We start from the raw sequence: 15,863 nt of genomic DNA, 5'->3' as shown, positions 1-15,863 counted from the left end.
CCAAGAGATATGTGGATTTATGAATGTATTATGCATTATATAGACCTTGTCTGCCATACATAGCATCTTCTCGAAGACAAAATTTGCATGGAAGGTGACCGGCATCTAGAAGTGCGGTATCGAGACACTCATCACTTGCTTTCGACCATACCAAATCGTCCGTTGACCCTGAACTCCTCCAACCAGGCGGACAGATCCTCCACTACGCCGTCGACAATTGCATTTTCAATGACACCGTTTTGCCAATTGAATGTCAAATTAACCTCACTCCCGTCCACACCCGTGATGTTGACCCCGAACGCTGGACCAACGATCAAGGCAGGTTGGGTGAAGAACGAGCGTTGGATAGTCCAGGCCCCTGGGCCCTCGTGGCCAACGCCTTTGAACAGGCCGATGTTAGACAGCTCCCAGGTGGCGGCGCGCTGCTTGCCCATTGTCTGTTCCCATCTCTTCTGCCAATCTGTCACATAGCCCATCAGCCCGCAGGCATCGTCATTTGGGAGCGAGGCGATCTTATTCTTTATCTCGGCTCGCCAAATTGCTGCCAAAGGCCAGATGAGGCCTTCCTCAAGGCTCTCATCCCTTGTACCAAGCCTGCGTCGCAGCTCCGCGACCGTCTCTGCATCCCAATTCTTACTGGCGCTGGTTGTGAGCACCGAGAATTCTTTTCCCAGGTCCATGTCAACACCAGGTGGCAACTTCGCCCATGGGAGTAAGCTGATGGGTGTACTGCTCGAGAAGGTCTGCGCTGTTTCAGAAGGCAGATGTTTGGCAACAGAAGCTAGGACAAGGACGTGGAAGATCGCGGTGAGTGTGGCGCCATGAGCTCTGCAAGCGGCGACAAGACTTGTGACGACCTCGGGCTTGATGGTCACGAGACGAAGATTAAGCCTGTGGGGCTCCAGGGTGATAATCTTCCCTGTCCATGGCTCGATTGGGGGTCTTGGTTTGAGCCAAGAAGGACCAAATTCGTCCCATAGAGTCTTCAAGAAGAAAAGCCAACTGATTTTGAACTGGATGAGCTCCTGCTGAGGTGGCGCGATGATTGGGGCCCGGTCGATACTAAGGATGTGGCTCCTCAGCTCTGCTGGCGGAGAGGAGGAGCTGTTGAGTTCATCGAGCAATTCAGTGTGGAAAATCTTCGTGCTCTTCCCGTCAGCGAGGGCGTGATGGGTTGCAAAGACCATGTCGAGGACCACCTGCCCTGGAGACGAGGCATTATTCTGGACGACCAAAAGCTTCCATGGTGGGCGGTTCGTTGGGTCAGGCCACAGCTGCTCCAACCTGGTCTTTATCACCTCCAGGAGGTGTGCATCGTCCTGTGCCTGGCTAGATGCTGTCACCGTCTTCCATTCGATAAAATCCCTGAGGTCCATAGAGGCTATATTGACGAAGCTAGCCTGATTAGTGTTTTCCTTGATGATTCCGACCCTCAGTCCGCCTAGGCGGAGGATTAGGCGCGCCAATGCCTCTTCCACGACGGCTTGCACTGGGCGGCCTTGTAGGCGGTCATCGTCAATAACGTATTGACAAGAATTTGCAATTCCTGTGTAGACGCCGAATGCGTGCCGTGAGGTTGACCAATGCTCGCTTGGGGTGGTCAGCCATAGAAATCGCGGGAAGGAGATGCAGCCTACATCGTACCACACTGCCTGATAATTCTTGGCCCCATACTGTTGCTTGCAGGTCGAGAACACAAACTTAAAAGCAAATTTATGTGAAAGCCATCGAGTTGTTGTTGGACATGGGTTGCTTAGAAAGCAGGGCTGCGCCGTACGGAGTTTTGAAGATTCCTGATATTCCCGAGATATTAGGAGCCAGGGGGTCCAGATCCCGCCTCTTGCACTTGAGATGTTAAGGCAAGACCAACCCCAATGTATTCATTCGACCAACAATATCCTCGCAATTTTTCAACACGCTTATCTGATGCATTCTGGGGATTTCTGTGACCACAATTATGATCGCAGTCATCTCAAAGATCCGCACAGGTATTCAAGATCAAATACGTGGGGAGTTACCAAGCAACCGTTCTGGCGGAACGCCTGGTCCTATTTTTCGAGAGAGTTGTTGAATCTTACATATTTCATTGTCCCATTGAGTGACGAGAAGAAATACCGATTTTATGTCAGTGAGCACACAGTCCTGATTGCAGAAGCTCCGTGGCTTGAATTGGCGACAAGCAAGTAGACATCAATGCATTATTTGCACAGCACAGTACTAGGACAAGATGCATTGCAAGCTCTAGAAACAGTCTTCGGAAGGTCTATTGGTTGCCTGCGAGATATGTGCAGGCGTTCTGCATGTGCAGAAAGCCCATAATATGTACAACAAAACGCGATCCACGCCCTATCACCTTGACACCTTGTACTAGCTTGGGCTGATTTAAGCCCGGGCCATGCGGGATCGAGATGTCCAGCCCATGGGGGTGGAACGCTTGCTCATTTCCTTGACAGACTCGGCGTAGTCGCTGGTTCCGTTGTCGGGGTCGGCATCGGTTGCGGTGCACGTAGGCTCGGTGCCAGCTGTGCCCAGCTTGCCGTCGACAGCGTAGTAGTGGTACCTGTTGTTCATTCTTCAGTCAGCATTGGTTCTCAAGGGCCAATGGCAACTTCGATTGTCCGGAGACTTACTTATAGTCGGCAGCGGTTGCGTCGACCATGTTTTGAGCCGCATCCTCAGTCCAACCCATGATGCTAGACATATTTGTTAGCACAGGGTAAGTGGAGAAATATTCAGCAAGGGAACTCACAAATCACCGTGGCTAGACCAAGCGTTGCCACTGGCCAGCTTGATAGGGGCGGTGCCGCTCCATCCGTCGGGCAGGACCTTGCGCAGGTCGTAACGGATGGAGAAACGCAGCTGCGGCATGGACTTTGAGCCCTCGGGGCACCAGTTATCAGTGCCGTAGGAGCGGCTCTTGTACGCCGTCTCCAGCGTGTCCTGGTTGACACACTGCGGGAAGTAAAGGAGCGTCTGCAGGTGGGTGCTGCACGTGGAGCTGGGGAAGCCGTTCTCGTCCGCCGAGCCGCCGTCATCGCCCTCACAGAACCACTCGACCTTTGCGTCCGCTGGAGAATCAGCCGCGGTAGTCGCGGAGGCGGAGCCTGCAACCATTTTCACGTCTTGCGGGATGGGGATCTCGGCCGGTGTCTCGCCTAGGTTGTAGTAGGCCGAGAAGCGCATGACGGGAACATAATCATAGGTCTGACCGTTGTCCTTTGTGTACAGGAGGGATGGGACCCCTTGATATGAAGTAATTAGCTACCATACGAGGCTGGAAGAAAGGCGACAGAATTGGAACTCACAGTAGACGGAAAAGTCATTGGGGTTGTCGGCAGTGGTGCAGCCCTTTTGCAGTTCCGCACTGGTGTTGGTCGAGGCAGTAACGGCATCAGAGCCGAAGAACGAGTGCATATGCGAGACGCCATATTGGCCCGGGAACACGATCGGGTCGACATTCTTGTACATAAAAGGCGAGGCAACGTTGGCCTGCGTGTACGCGTAGGCGACTTGGCTAATAGTGCTGCCGGCGAGAGCGGCGCGGAGGAGAAGAGAAGGCATCCTGTGCTATCAACGAATGTATAATGTAAAATAGAAGAAAAGAATGTGAGCAAGTCAGAGAGACAAGAACGAGGAACACGACTACAACACGAGCGAAAGACTGAATAAAAGTTTGAAGTGTTCCTGTCACTATTGGGGAGGACAGCTGCACTTATATTGACCTTCACGGCAGCCCGTCGCGCTCACCCTGGCCCCCGTTACCCCTGCCAGTCCATCCATCGGGATGAGATTCGCTTCGAGATCATCTCTGTTCACAGATCCAGGGTTTGCATAGCGGCTCAATCTCCATTCTCTTGGCAAAGTTCCGGCTTGTCCCACTTTACTTCCTGATCCTGCCAGGAAAGGAGGAAGAGCCGCCTGCTCGTCGGGACCAAAGCGATCGGATGCGAGAAAAGCGGAGAGCTGCCAAGGCATAAAGAGCCTGAAGGAGAGCAATACGGGGATTTTTGGTCGCCTCCTGGGGTTGTACCGAGGTGCGGACATGGAATCTGCAATATACAGCACTGGTTAGAGCGGTTTCGAAACAAAGGGGGTGGAGCGCGGCTATCCAGCCTGCAGGGCCACATGCTTGACGGCCACACGGCTCGCTTCGGACGATCTCTCAACGCCGTTGATCCTCATGAGCACAAGGGTCCGATTTCCGAGTTGCTTCTCATCTCGGACGGGATATTCTCTAACGCACCATCGATTCTTGCAATATTCCCGAATCCAGGTGCGGTCACTCGTGGGGCTTCGCTCGTGTCCGTGATCCTATTGTACATGCCCGTGGCAGCTATCGTGCTCCAGAGACGGATTGCAGAAGGCGCACACTAGAGAGGCCTTCAATTTACTTTAATGCTGTCAGCGTCCTTCAGGTGACAACCCGGGAGAGGCTGCAGTATGTGAAACAAAGGGCTGCGCTAGCCACCAAGAAGTCCTCTCATTTTGATAACATGCTGTGTACCTGGTTGAGAAAACAATCAAGCGCCAACAGCATGCAGGGCTCCCTGGCAGATCAGTCCGTAAAGAGAAACGGGGCATTGAGAAGGTGGATCTGGAAGGAAACATAAAACAAAGAGGCGAAAGGGAACGTGGGGGACAGCGGGGATGGGATGAACTCCAGAGCCACCAGGCTGCCGGGCTGGTACCCAACCAGAATCCCAGGCGTGCCTAGCAGGCACTATGGATTTTTCTTGTTGGGTCCCCTGGTAAAGGGCGTACGGCCGACAGTGAGCCGGCTTTTCCGACCCCGAGAAAGAAATGAATGTCTCCATCCCGCGATGTCGGTAACATTCCGGCTCGAGGTTGTGAGCCCCTTGAGCTCATAGTCGAATATGCGAGCAGGCACAAGAATTGTGTCGGTCTTCCCTGGCTAGAAGAGGTGGTCTCCTCGCTACGCGAAGGCCTGAATGGAATGCGGACATAATCGTCGAGTGGTTGACACTCGACATCGTCTCTCAGTAGACCGTGTAGTCCTTATAGTGTGTGTGATGCATCGCACCCTTGAGGTTAAATGGCGATACAGGCTGGATGAGACGCGTTCGCGTAGTGACAGCAGCTTAGCTAGAAGTCCCTCAGGGTAGGCGGCGCACGAGTAGTCAGCCAACCCAGCCAGCAGAAGCAGCGGACGCAGACAAGAACGTGTTCGTAGCCGGACCGTGTATCGTCGCCCTCATCCTTTGCTGCCGGGCGACAGGAGTTTTGGAGACTGGCGGAGATCGAGACACCAAGGTCATTCCAGCGCGAGACGAGATGCCTTCTTCTTGAGGGTGTGCATTCTCGTTGAGCGTCGGATCAATATGTAAACATTCTGCAGCGGGTCCTTTCGTTTCGAATTATTCATGTGCTGCCTGGCAGAAAGACAGGTAGAACACGGGGTGATGTCAATTCAGCCTTAAAGGATATCGCATTGTGTTATAGCCCAATAAGCAACCTGCTAAACCGCCTAGGTAGCCAGCGTCAATTGAGGCTGAAAGGCGTCGATGTCTCTGCCGCCTGCACCAGTAGGAAGGTGACCTCAGTTGGTGGCTGGCCTGTGCGTCCCGGCCGACCCCGCCAAGTGGTGGGTCCTATGAAGACAGCACCAACCCTGCCCAAGCAAGCACCGCAAGCTCCTTGCGATCCGACCTTGTGGTTTGGGCTTGGAGACATCCTAAGATGCGCTAAACCAGCACCGGCGACAACATTCACTTTGCCTTCACTCTCACTTAACCTAGAGCCTGCCTGCCTTTTCTCGACAGCACCGCGTCCTTCACGATTCTAAACTTCAAATTGACTTTAGCCCCATCCTCCGCGACACAATCCACGTCCAGATCGCGACCTATTATGACGCGACGCGACTATCACGACCATATCGCTGAAGATACGGCTTCCCGCGCTTCCGCTTGCTCGAGTCGCAACAGCAACCACTGTCCCAATTTGAGATGAACGGCGGGGACGACAAGAAAGACAAGGCGAATATTTTAGGCGCCCGCGCCAACGGGAAATCTTTCTTGCCAGTGTTTGCGACCAGCGGCGTTGCCGCCGCCGACGCGACCGCCAAACCCAACGGCGCGACAGGCAAGGAAAACACAACAGCAACGATGGCCAGCGGCGCGCACTCACGAAAGCCGAGTGCGAGTTCGCTCTCAGATGCCTTATCACACTCGCCCGATGCTTCGCGCATTCCGCGACCTTCCTCTCGCGCGAGTCCTCAGACGCGTCGACCATTTACCCTCGATGAAGCCACCGATTGGGCCAAGACCCGACTTGCCCAAGGCTCCCCCAGCCCAGCGCCCCGACCCACGCGCCCCGGCTCCGTGAGCTCTGATCACAGGCCTCTACCACACATGTTCTCCCAGAGGCCGATCGATTTGGGCCGTCTCGGCAACAGGCGCCCCGTCAACTCGGCCCGTCGGGATGGGACCTTTAGCTCAAAGGACAGCTTTGGGTCCTCGTCGCGCAAGGGGGACGAGTCGGACAGTGAGATCGATCGCAAGCTCAAGCAGTTCGAGGAGGACGAGAAGATCATCAGATCCATGAAGGAAGACAAGAAGGGGCTATTCATCAAGCCCAAATTCGGGGCCAATGGTGCTGGTACCAACACCACACCGAGTCGAAGGACGAGAAATAGCAGCCTCGGTAACAGCGGTGCGGACGGCAAGGAATCGCGACAATCGTGGGGTTTCGCCGAAACAGGATATGCCAATCCCGATTGGATTCAACGCTTCAAATCCGAAGAACAGGCTCTAGACTTCGCCCCTGGCCGACAAGCAAGGATAGAGGGGTTTTCGAGCTTTGGAAGCCGCGTGGCAGGTCCGAAGGAGAAAGTGACAAGCCAGAGTCTACTGAGATCAGAGGAAAAAGCGTCGGCGATTCCACGGCCAGCCACAGTGGCCCCGATTCAATCTCCAAACAAGAGCTATGCCTGGCAAGTTGACGAGGACTTCACGGCTGGGGACTTGCAGGTCTCCAATAGCCCACCCTTGAGCTTCGGGCGTGCCAACACGAAATTGGATGAAATTAGGAAGCTGGAGATTGATGCTGAGCTGGACCATCCCGTTGAGAATCATCGGTTCGTGGCTCAGCGCACAAACACAAAACTCGACGAAATCTTGCAGCGGGAGAGAGAAGCTGAGCGCAAATACCCGATTCCCAGGATCGAAGAGCCAAGTGTAGAACCAGTTCACGTGCTTCCAAGGAGCGTCGAAAACAGGAGATCGTTTACATCGCCAAAATCAACAAGACCCGAAGGCGAGTTTCACGGCTCACAAGGTATTGAGGCCCCCACCGAGGAGGCCCCCGCGTCAACACAGTTGAAGGAGACCATAGAACAACGACAAGATGCCCGCTCGCTGTCCCCACGGGCCGAGCGCAACGTTAATGGCGAGCAACAGCATCAGACTAGGCCCCCTGTCAACCCCGAATTCGAGACGCGACCATACAACCACGACTACAATGGCTTAGACGGAGAAAAGATACCCGATACACCTGTCACAATCTATAGAAAAACCTCTCCGACCCAGCCCACGAATGAGCAGAACGGCCACAACATGGGTACCACTTCCTCCTTGGTCGACCCCGCCAACGGTGTGTCTCGCGCAAAGGAAGATTCCCATGATCTTCTCCGACGGTTGGCTAGGGCGTCGAGCAAGAGCCCAAGCCCCAGTCCTGCTCAGGAGATAGCTGTGGACAAAGCCCCGCAAGAGAACAAGAGCGCGTTGCCAGTCTCAGGGAGTAAGGACAAGTCAGTAGAGGAACTTGCCACGAACGACACTGCAGCTGAATCAAATCGGTCTTCCGGCATCAACAAACCAAATGCTCTTGCCAAACCCACAGTTGGCTTTGCAGGTATCTCTCGGTCCCCGTCCACTAAGAGTGTGTCATCAACGCAGAGCAGAGCATCAGCAGATCCAACTGCACGGATTGAGGGTGAGATGAAGCTCTTCGCGCTCCTGGACAATATGTCTGAGCGAGGATCAGTGCGGGCTCCGTCACCTCGACCGGATGTCGAGTCTGAATCCGAAGACGAGGAGCAAAAGGCAGACGAGACTCCTCGGCCCCCAAAGTTCGACCAATTCGACCCTCTCTCTATGCCTACTCCACAAGTCACGGGTGCCTATGTCGAGACCCCCGTGACGGTCAAGACTGAACAGCTTGATATCAAGGAAGTTGCAGCCACGTCGGCACGAGAACCGGAAAAGAGGGCTGGGCTACGGAATCGAGATTCTAGCACTTCGTTCCGCTCATCGAAGTCAGATGGCCAGCGAGCACGCGTGCGGTCCAGCTCCGTCCCTAGACCGCGGCGATCGAGATCAACTCCGCGCAAACGCTCACCATTGACCAACTCGGTCAAGCCGCCTACTGTGGAAGAAGACCTGAAACAAATCCACCTGAGCAACAACATCGATGACTCTACGCTCGACGACTTCGCTGATTTCATAGCTTCATCTAGAGACCCCGATGAAGTCAACCAAAACCTGGGCCGTGGGTTGTCCGATTCCGAAGATACGGACGGCTTGCCTTACGACAAGCAATTGAAGAGGATGAATCACATGAGTAAGGCCTTGAGCACAGGCCTTGCTGGTATTCGACAGGCTAAACAGGGAATTGAGCGTCTTGAAGATCGGGTTGCACAATCCGAGCAAGCTCATGAATCTGTTAAGGACCAGACTTCAGGCCACACCGCCATGAGCCATCACTTTCACAACTCTCACGATGGGGCTTGCCCCCAGTGTGATGCGATTCAACACAGCAGTAGCACGTTAGCTTATGTGCCTCTACCTGTGCCCAGATTGTATCGCACTGAGCCCAGAGTCAGGCCCACCTGGCTTGGTATCCTAGTGCTCCTGCTGACGTCCTGGTATTTCCTGGAGAATGCCTTCTACGAGCGCTGGGGAAGGCAGTATGTTTGCTACCGGGGTTCGCCATGCAACTGGTCCCCAGATCAGCCCGACTACGGCTACGTACTGCCTGTCAAGCTCGATGAGTGGCTCACTGGTGGCATGGTCCGTCCGCATGCGGCTCACTGGTTGGACGAAGCCTCAGACCTACTCGCGGACGTCGAGGACTGGTGGACAGGCACAGACATTCGCAACGTCGACTTTCGGACTATCTCAGATTATGCCAGGAGAGAGCAGCACTTCCGACGCATTGACAAGAAGGGATTGCGGCCAAAGTGGAAACCTAGACCTGAATTCAGGGCTGCGTTTGAGGCTTTGGAGCGGGAGGCGCTGGCGATGGAAGAGGCCGAGGCTTACGGCGAGACATACCGTGGGCCACATGGCAGCCCTACGGAGGAGAGCATGGGTAAAGACGACGTTCTTTCCAGAGCCTCGGATAACCAGGAGCCGGCACGGACGATTTGGTTCTGACGCAGGATTCATCTTCGATGAAATTTAGGACATGCCAGGTTTACGCTCAGGTTCTTTCCCTCAGGATCATCCACTGCCACCGAAACACCCCAATCCAACCCAATCCGCACACCAATTTCGGTTCTACAACACACCTATTATCATGGCGAAGGGTGCGCCACTGTCTACATATGCTGTACTATACACCGCTGTTGAAAACACGAGCGGATTGTTGTTCTGAATTTAAGTATCCTGATGGAGAACGGGTTCATGCGTCGGCGTTTTCTGGCTTTCACATCGCATGGAGTTGGTGGCTGAGCTCTGTTTTTACACGACAACAATGACGAACCACGAAGATAAATAATTTCCCCGGCGACGGGTCAGAACGGAAGAGATGTGAGACGGAAGTAAGAGCTACTGGCACAGCCGGACCCCAACATCAGGCTTCATGTCCTCGGTGTACTACATCAGAGAGGCACTGTGCAACGGCTATAGGCCTCGGGAATTCAAGACGTACGACGCGGCGAGGCATTTTGACATCGTTGCCGCCTCGTAACCCTTCGCTGTCTGGATAACACCAACGACTGAGGTGTACTCCCAACCATGATTCACGAGGCTCTCTCACGCATTCAGCTGGCAGAGAACGTGAGAAGTGATCATCATGGGCGATGCCACCGCCAAATAACCTAGCACACTTAGCAAATCATTTCGACCTTCCCCTGACGATTCGAGCTCTTCTGTTGCTTTCGCCGTTTGGAGCGGCAAAGCGATATGTAGGTGATCATTTAGGGGGAAACTTGATGAGTGTATTGGAACAATTGGTTCACCACCCTCCGCGATTTTGAGCGCACATGTTCTTTTGCTGTTTAGAGCGGCAGAGGATGGTCGAGGCCATCATTCACTGGGAGAGGGAAGGGGATCAATTGCTGTCACATGTCACGTCTGAGCTGTCGAACTCAATAGTGCGGTCTGGGGTGGATCAAGTAGCTGGCTATGGCTGATGCTGTCACTAAGGAGGACACTTTTCTGAGAGGGAGGCATCGATGGCCAAGGCTCGTTTCACTGGTCACTGTAGGGTTAAATTTTAGCCATCAATGTAAGAGAAAAAACATCAAAGGCCACTTGAAGCCAAGCACATGTCTATTGGTTTTGGGAACCTCTCGCGATGTAAAATATCACCGCTTGAACCTGTACCGTCTACGCCAAACGCTCGCCAATGAACAGCACCAGACTCCATGCTCCTGCTAGTTGTTCAACCCACATGCGCCAGTATCGAAGCAAATCAGAGTCCCTGGCGGACCACGCAGCAGAAACAAAGAGCGCCCAGACACCAATGCCAGTACATCACGGCTTGCCGCCTATTATCGTGACAGTAGCCTTGCCCTCCTGTGCCTCCTTAGTAGCCTCCTTGCGCTTCCTGCTCTCCTCGGCACGCGCATAATTTGACCTCCACGCCACGCGTCCGACCTCCTCCCAGTTCAGGTTGATCCAGTCCTTGACAGCGTCAACTTCAAGCACGCCGTCCGCATCGCGGAGCCTGGGGGGCACGATGCCCTCAAAGGTCTCGTCATCGTCGATGATGACCTTAGCGAGCGCCGAGCGCAGCGCGCCGCGCCAGTTCTTCTCGAGGTCTTGTGGGTTGATGCTCGTGTCGCCGTCGCGCTCGCGGGGAGATGGCAGGACCGCCGTGATGTTAGTGGGAAGGCACATGTCCTCCTTGATAACCTTGTTCTTGACGAAGATACGTGTCTTCTCCTTGTTCCAGTCCGCGAGCGAGGCGTTGTAATCCGCCTCCGAGCCCGGGAAGGTATTGAAGGCTAGCTCGCGGACCTCATTGCGGACATCCTCCAAGGTACGCTTCTCGGGATTGGGGACTACGAAGCGGCCTTGCGCGCGGCAGGCTGGTATGAACTCGTCGACCCAGCGAGCGAAAACTGGGCGCTGTTTCATCCGTGCCCTATCATTCGCCTTGAGCTTCTTCAATTCTGCTTCGATCTGCTTGATGGCGTTGGCTTCGGTGTCGTCGTGGGTGGTCGCTTTCTCTTCTGGATTCTCAGGCCACAACATGAACCACTTGCAACTTGCGGCATACTCAAAGAGGTCTTTCACGGAATCGAATGGCTCTTCCTCCTCGGGAACAAATGGCTTCTCCTTCTCGCCCTTGTGTCGCATGAGGCCAAGAAATTCGATCACTTTGTCCGGCTCACTAGATAGAAGAACGCGAGCTTTCTTCTTGTCCTGCCTCTCAATCTCTGGTATGCGGATGTGCAGACCAATCTCGTCAGCTGTGAGACCAAAAGGGCGGATCGTTTGGCCTATCATATTCCACAGATCTCCATGATTGTGCTTGCTGTGTGGATGTCAGCATGCTGCTGTTCATGCAGTTTAACGTGGTTGGGAGGGGTTTTTTTTTTGGGGGGGGGGGGGGGGGAGGTATTCCATGCTGTACCGATAAATGCAACGTATAAGGCGACCAACGTATAAGGCGACCAACGTATAAGGCGACCGACGTGTAAGTGGGGAGAAGCGAGACAAGTGTCCCAGTGGAACTGGTAAGCTGGCTCGAGTTGAGATATTTGGTACTCACAAAATACGCCACTCCAACTCCTGGTGAGTATCACAAAGGCGAAGATCAATCTGGATAAACTGTCGACCGGATGCGGTCTTGAGATCTTTCGCTTGTGCAGACGGAGTCTTGTTCAAGCCCTGAACATCCTCACCCAAAGCGAAACCTGCAGGCCAGGGGACAGCAAAGCTCTTGCTATCAATAATGCGCTGCTTCGCTGGGCCAATCCTACTCTCGGAGTGACTGCGTTTAGCATCCAGAGCCATTTCGATCCCAGCCCACGTGGAGTTGTCAAGTTGAGCGCTGGACAGAAACCTAGTCCCTTCGAGACAGGCGAGAATGTCGACATCGCCAAAAGATTTCTTCTCCGGGGCTTCGACGGGTGATACCACGTGGGAGAAGCCCAAATCCTTGAGGGCGTTGGTGCATTTGTTCTTGACATGCTTGTAGACGTCCTGGCTCATGCGAGGAGTGTCGAGGGGATCAGGCCCCGAGGAGAAGACTTTACCGCCCATGGGATTCAATTGTGGTAAAGATCAGATAACGGAGGGCAGTTAATTTTGGAAGATTAGATGTGGTCACAAAGCAGGGCGAAACTGCAGGAGCAATTAGTTTAGCCGCATGAAGTGGTACTGAAAGAGGTAGAGTTGCGGTTGCCTGGATTAGAAGCTGGTGCAACCTTCAGAAATAACGAGGTCTACAACTTGGTGAGAGCAACGCTAAGGACGTAATCGATAAGGGACCCAGAGATCTCGGACTGTGAAGATCAGGAAGAGAAGATGGGAATACTTAAGTGTTTGAAGAGAAGCGAAGTCTTCAGATGGTCAAGACCGTTTGTTAGTGACTCTACCGGTAAGATGGTGTTTGAAATGGGTCAGCATCAATACAAGTGGCTTAGCCGCAAAAAAAAATATATAATCACGACAAGGCTTATTGTTCCTTCCATGTGTCAGAAAAAGTTTATCTGGAGTAGAATAGAAAACAACAATCCAAGCCTGTGCCATAAATATCACGGGACACGTGGTGATGTGTTCAGAAGACGGGTGCAGGGCCTGAGAACAGGTGTGAAGAATAGTCAAGCTGTACAGATTGTGACACATATCAGAGAGGCAAAGCTTGGACTTTGTACTATTATGGGATTCTTGTGAGATTTCCCCTTCCTGATATCACTTTCCCTCCCCTAGTCTCTGAACCTCTGGCTGACCCAAGGCACAGGGGCAAGATTGACACTTGCGCTGCTCGGCAGCCCAGACCAACCTTCCACAACTGAGGTCCATATGTGGGGAGGAATTGCCGCTGCATGAGGCATCGATATCGTGCAACCTGGAATGGGTTTAAGACTCGATGAACCTCCTCTCTCCCTCGTGGCGTGTGTATGTGCCTAATTTTCTGTGACAAGCGCTGGCGTGAATTTGGTTTGTTGCCCCCTCACTCACTCGCCGTTGCCTTTAACGCTGTACGGCTTGAGGTAGTCTGGGTTGTTCTCAATCTCCTCCTTGACCTAATGAAGTTGTCAGCCTTGCATCTTCACTGAACAAGCGGCTGAAGCATCCAGAGGACAAACTTACGATATCCAGACCGCCCACCAACTCTCCCTCAATCCATAGTTGCGGGTATGTGGGCCAGTCCGCGAACTCCTTGAGGCCCTGCCGTACTTCATCATCCGCCAGAATGTTGAAGAAGCCGTACTTGACCGAGTTCTCCCGCAGCAACGCCACCATCTGCCTCGAGAAGCCACACTGCGGTCCACTGGGGGTACCTTTCATGAATAGCATGACCGGCGCCGCCTTGACCAGCTCCTCCAGCCTCTTGGTGAGCTCCTCCTTTGCTTTTGCTGGGTCTGTCTCCGCCGGTTCGTCCACGGCCATGGCGTCTCCCGCCGAGGCACCGTTTGTGGCGCCGGCGGTTGTCGCACCAGGCTTGCCCGCATGTGTCTCAATCGCGTTCCGCACCTTGACTGCGCTGCTGCCGCTGACGGTCTCGAGGACTTTGGCGTTCTTTGAGAGGACGAGGAATGGGACTGCGGTGACGTCGTACTTCTCGCTGATGTCGGAGAGCTCCTCTGCGTTCAGGGAGACCCAGGATGTTGAGCCGTCGGCGGGGTACTCGGAGGCGAGGGTGCTGAGAACTGTGGCCATCTGGGCGCATGGTGCGGCCCACGGGGCGTGGAATGAGATGATGAGCAGCGTAGATGGAGGAAGGGATGCCAGGTGGGCATCCCACTCAGAGTAGCTGGTGATCTCCTTGATTGTGGCCATGTTGACTGTCTGGTCCTGAGTCGGACAAGAGGTTTATGTGTTGGGCTGGGCCAAGAGCTCCTCGGGTTGTGACTGTTGTGAGATAGAAGGAAGGTGAGAAAAACAACAACTGAACACGCCCTTGTTGGCTCTGCTGTGTTAGTATGTAGGGATGATGTTGCTTAATTGCTTAGAAACAAAGTTAGTCCCTGTCGTCGTTGATTCTTGAATCAGCTCCGATTCAGGTCGAGATGCAGCTGCACACTACAGCGAGTGCCCCGCCATTTGGTCAAGACAGACTGATAAGCTCTGATTGGTCGTATGGTTCTTGCGTCATGGCCTCACAGGTGTTGTCAATCAGTATGTTACTTATGTATTCATGGTCCCTACCTGGCAGCCCTGGGTAGCATTGATACTGGAGTCATACCTCCGTGCCTAAGTATGTACATACAGTAGCGACGCAGTCCTCACCCACGTCGTTTGCTCAGGGCACCACTCACTGGGCTCGCAGGGCCTGGGAGCCTCGAGTGAAAATGCACACAGGTGCTGCGTGGAACGGGAACTCCCGCTGTTGGCCCTTTCTGCTGGTTCTTGAGCCGTTCTAGAAGGCAGGGGTAATATGCACGATGAACCGATCTGCAGACCCAGGGAACAGGACTCGAGTTCTGTCATGTATGGTATGAATCGACTTGGTCAGGGGGAAAAGGCTTGATGGATATCAGCCTTTCCAGGATGGATGGCTTCACCATTTTGGCCGTTTTGCGCCTTTCCAAACCGAGTCTCTCTCTACTGCGTGGGGGGAAAATCATGATCCTCCAAAAGGATCTTTGCCAAGTTCAAGACGGGTCCGCAGTGCGCTCGCTTCTGCGCCGAGACTGCGACACCAACAGGTCAAGGGGGCTGTGTCCTGGGAAAAAAGGATGGGCACAAGCCAATGAAGTCGCGATCAGCCGGCCAAGTCTTGCCGGCCTGGACTCGACGCGCAGTCCACGAAGCAGAAGCGTCTGGAGTGTCTCGAGTGCCAGAGCGGACTGCAAAACGAGCACTGCCACCTCAGACCACCTGCATACCCAACCAAATCTTTGACTCGACTCCGTATTGCTGTGTGCTACGCCGCCTACAATGGCCTAGGGTAGCGCGCGCTCTGCTCTGTTCCGAGGTCGGCTCCAACTCCAGCGTACCCACGAGCCTCTCACAGGCCTGCTGGCGTATTTCTCACATAGCGCCGTAGCTCTGGATTGCGTACTGAAGTGGGCTATGCATGTATTTCCGGGGCCAAAGACGGCAGTTCTAGGTGGCCCTCGTCGCATCGTCTCAGCGTGCCAGCGTCCCCAGCACGGCCCCATGGGGCTTGCAGGTGCATGTGGCAGCCATCACGCATGCGAGGAGTGAGTGGCTAGTGTACTTGCTGCGCAGTTATACATCCACGGTGACGAATGGACGGCGAGCAGAGCCACACTTCGTACGCCGTCGAGGGCTGCTGGGGCGAGGTGTGGTGGGTGCTTCAGGTACATGCACGCCCAGGTAGTTGAGACGCCGTCTTAGCCGGCCCCAACCTATCGCCCCATTCAATGTCGACCAGGTGTTTATCGACCTGCAGCCATCTGAGAGCCACACATTCATTAGACCCAGTACACACAGTCGGTCACCTACCTGCCAGCCATTGCCAGCCTGCCTGCTTGTCTTCCT

At 54.1% G+C, this 15,863-nt stretch overlaps 5 protein-coding genes across 5 annotated transcripts; 1 reads left to right on the top strand and 4 right to left on the bottom strand.

The window, feature by feature from the left end:
* Window positions 1-131: 131 nt before the first annotated feature.
* On the bottom strand, window positions 132-1,672 carry J7T55_008913 (uncharacterized protein; the record flags this gene model as incomplete). The annotated part of the gene is made up of 2 exons (XM_053139278.1): window positions 132-1,590; window positions 1,638-1,672. The coding sequence occupies 2 exons, from the start codon at window positions 1,670-1,672 to the stop codon at window positions 132-134; spliced, it is 1,494 nt and encodes a 497-aa protein (XP_052998185.1).
* Window positions 1,673-2,382: 710 nt separating this feature from the next.
* J7T55_008912 (uncharacterized protein) lies at window positions 2,383-3,561 on the bottom strand (the record flags this gene model as incomplete). Its single annotated transcript, XM_053139277.1, has 4 exons — window positions 2,383-2,560; window positions 2,631-2,693; window positions 2,750-3,242; window positions 3,306-3,561. The coding sequence occupies 4 exons, from the start codon at window positions 3,559-3,561 to the stop codon at window positions 2,383-2,385; spliced, it is 990 nt and encodes a 329-aa protein (XP_052998184.1).
* A 2,402-nt stretch (window positions 3,562-5,963) lies between these two features.
* J7T55_008911 (uncharacterized protein) lies at window positions 5,964-9,392 on the top strand (the record flags this gene model as incomplete). The annotated part of the gene is made up of 1 exon (XM_053139276.1): window positions 5,964-9,392. The coding sequence occupies one exon, from the start codon at window positions 5,964-5,966 to the stop codon at window positions 9,390-9,392; it is 3,429 nt and encodes a 1,142-aa protein (XP_052998183.1).
* Window positions 9,393-10,715: 1,323 nt separating this feature from the next.
* On the bottom strand, window positions 10,716-12,452 carry J7T55_008910 (uncharacterized protein; the record flags this gene model as incomplete). Its single annotated transcript, XM_053139275.1, has 2 exons — window positions 10,716-11,721; window positions 11,959-12,452. 2 exons carry the CDS (start codon window positions 12,450-12,452, stop codon window positions 10,716-10,718), a joined length of 1,500 nt encoding a protein of 499 aa, XP_052998182.1.
* Window positions 12,453-13,369: 917 nt separating this feature from the next.
* J7T55_008909 (monothiol glutaredoxin-4) lies at window positions 13,370-14,195 on the bottom strand (the record flags this gene model as incomplete). The annotated part of the gene is made up of 2 exons (XM_053139274.1): window positions 13,370-13,438; window positions 13,506-14,195. 2 exons carry the CDS (start codon window positions 14,193-14,195, stop codon window positions 13,370-13,372), a joined length of 759 nt encoding a protein of 252 aa, XP_052998181.1.
* Window positions 14,196-15,863: the final 1,668 nt, after the last annotated feature.

This window comes from Diaporthe amygdali, assembly GCF_026229845.1.
Source record: "Diaporthe amygdali strain CAA958 chromosome Unknown NODE_4_length_2575358_cov_65_588622, whole genome shotgun sequence".
Taxonomy (NCBI): domain Eukaryota; kingdom Fungi; phylum Ascomycota; class Sordariomycetes; order Diaporthales; family Diaporthaceae; genus Diaporthe; species Diaporthe amygdali.
The sequence above is the reverse complement of the archived record's forward strand: the minus strand, read 5'-3'. Positions and strand labels throughout refer to the sequence as shown.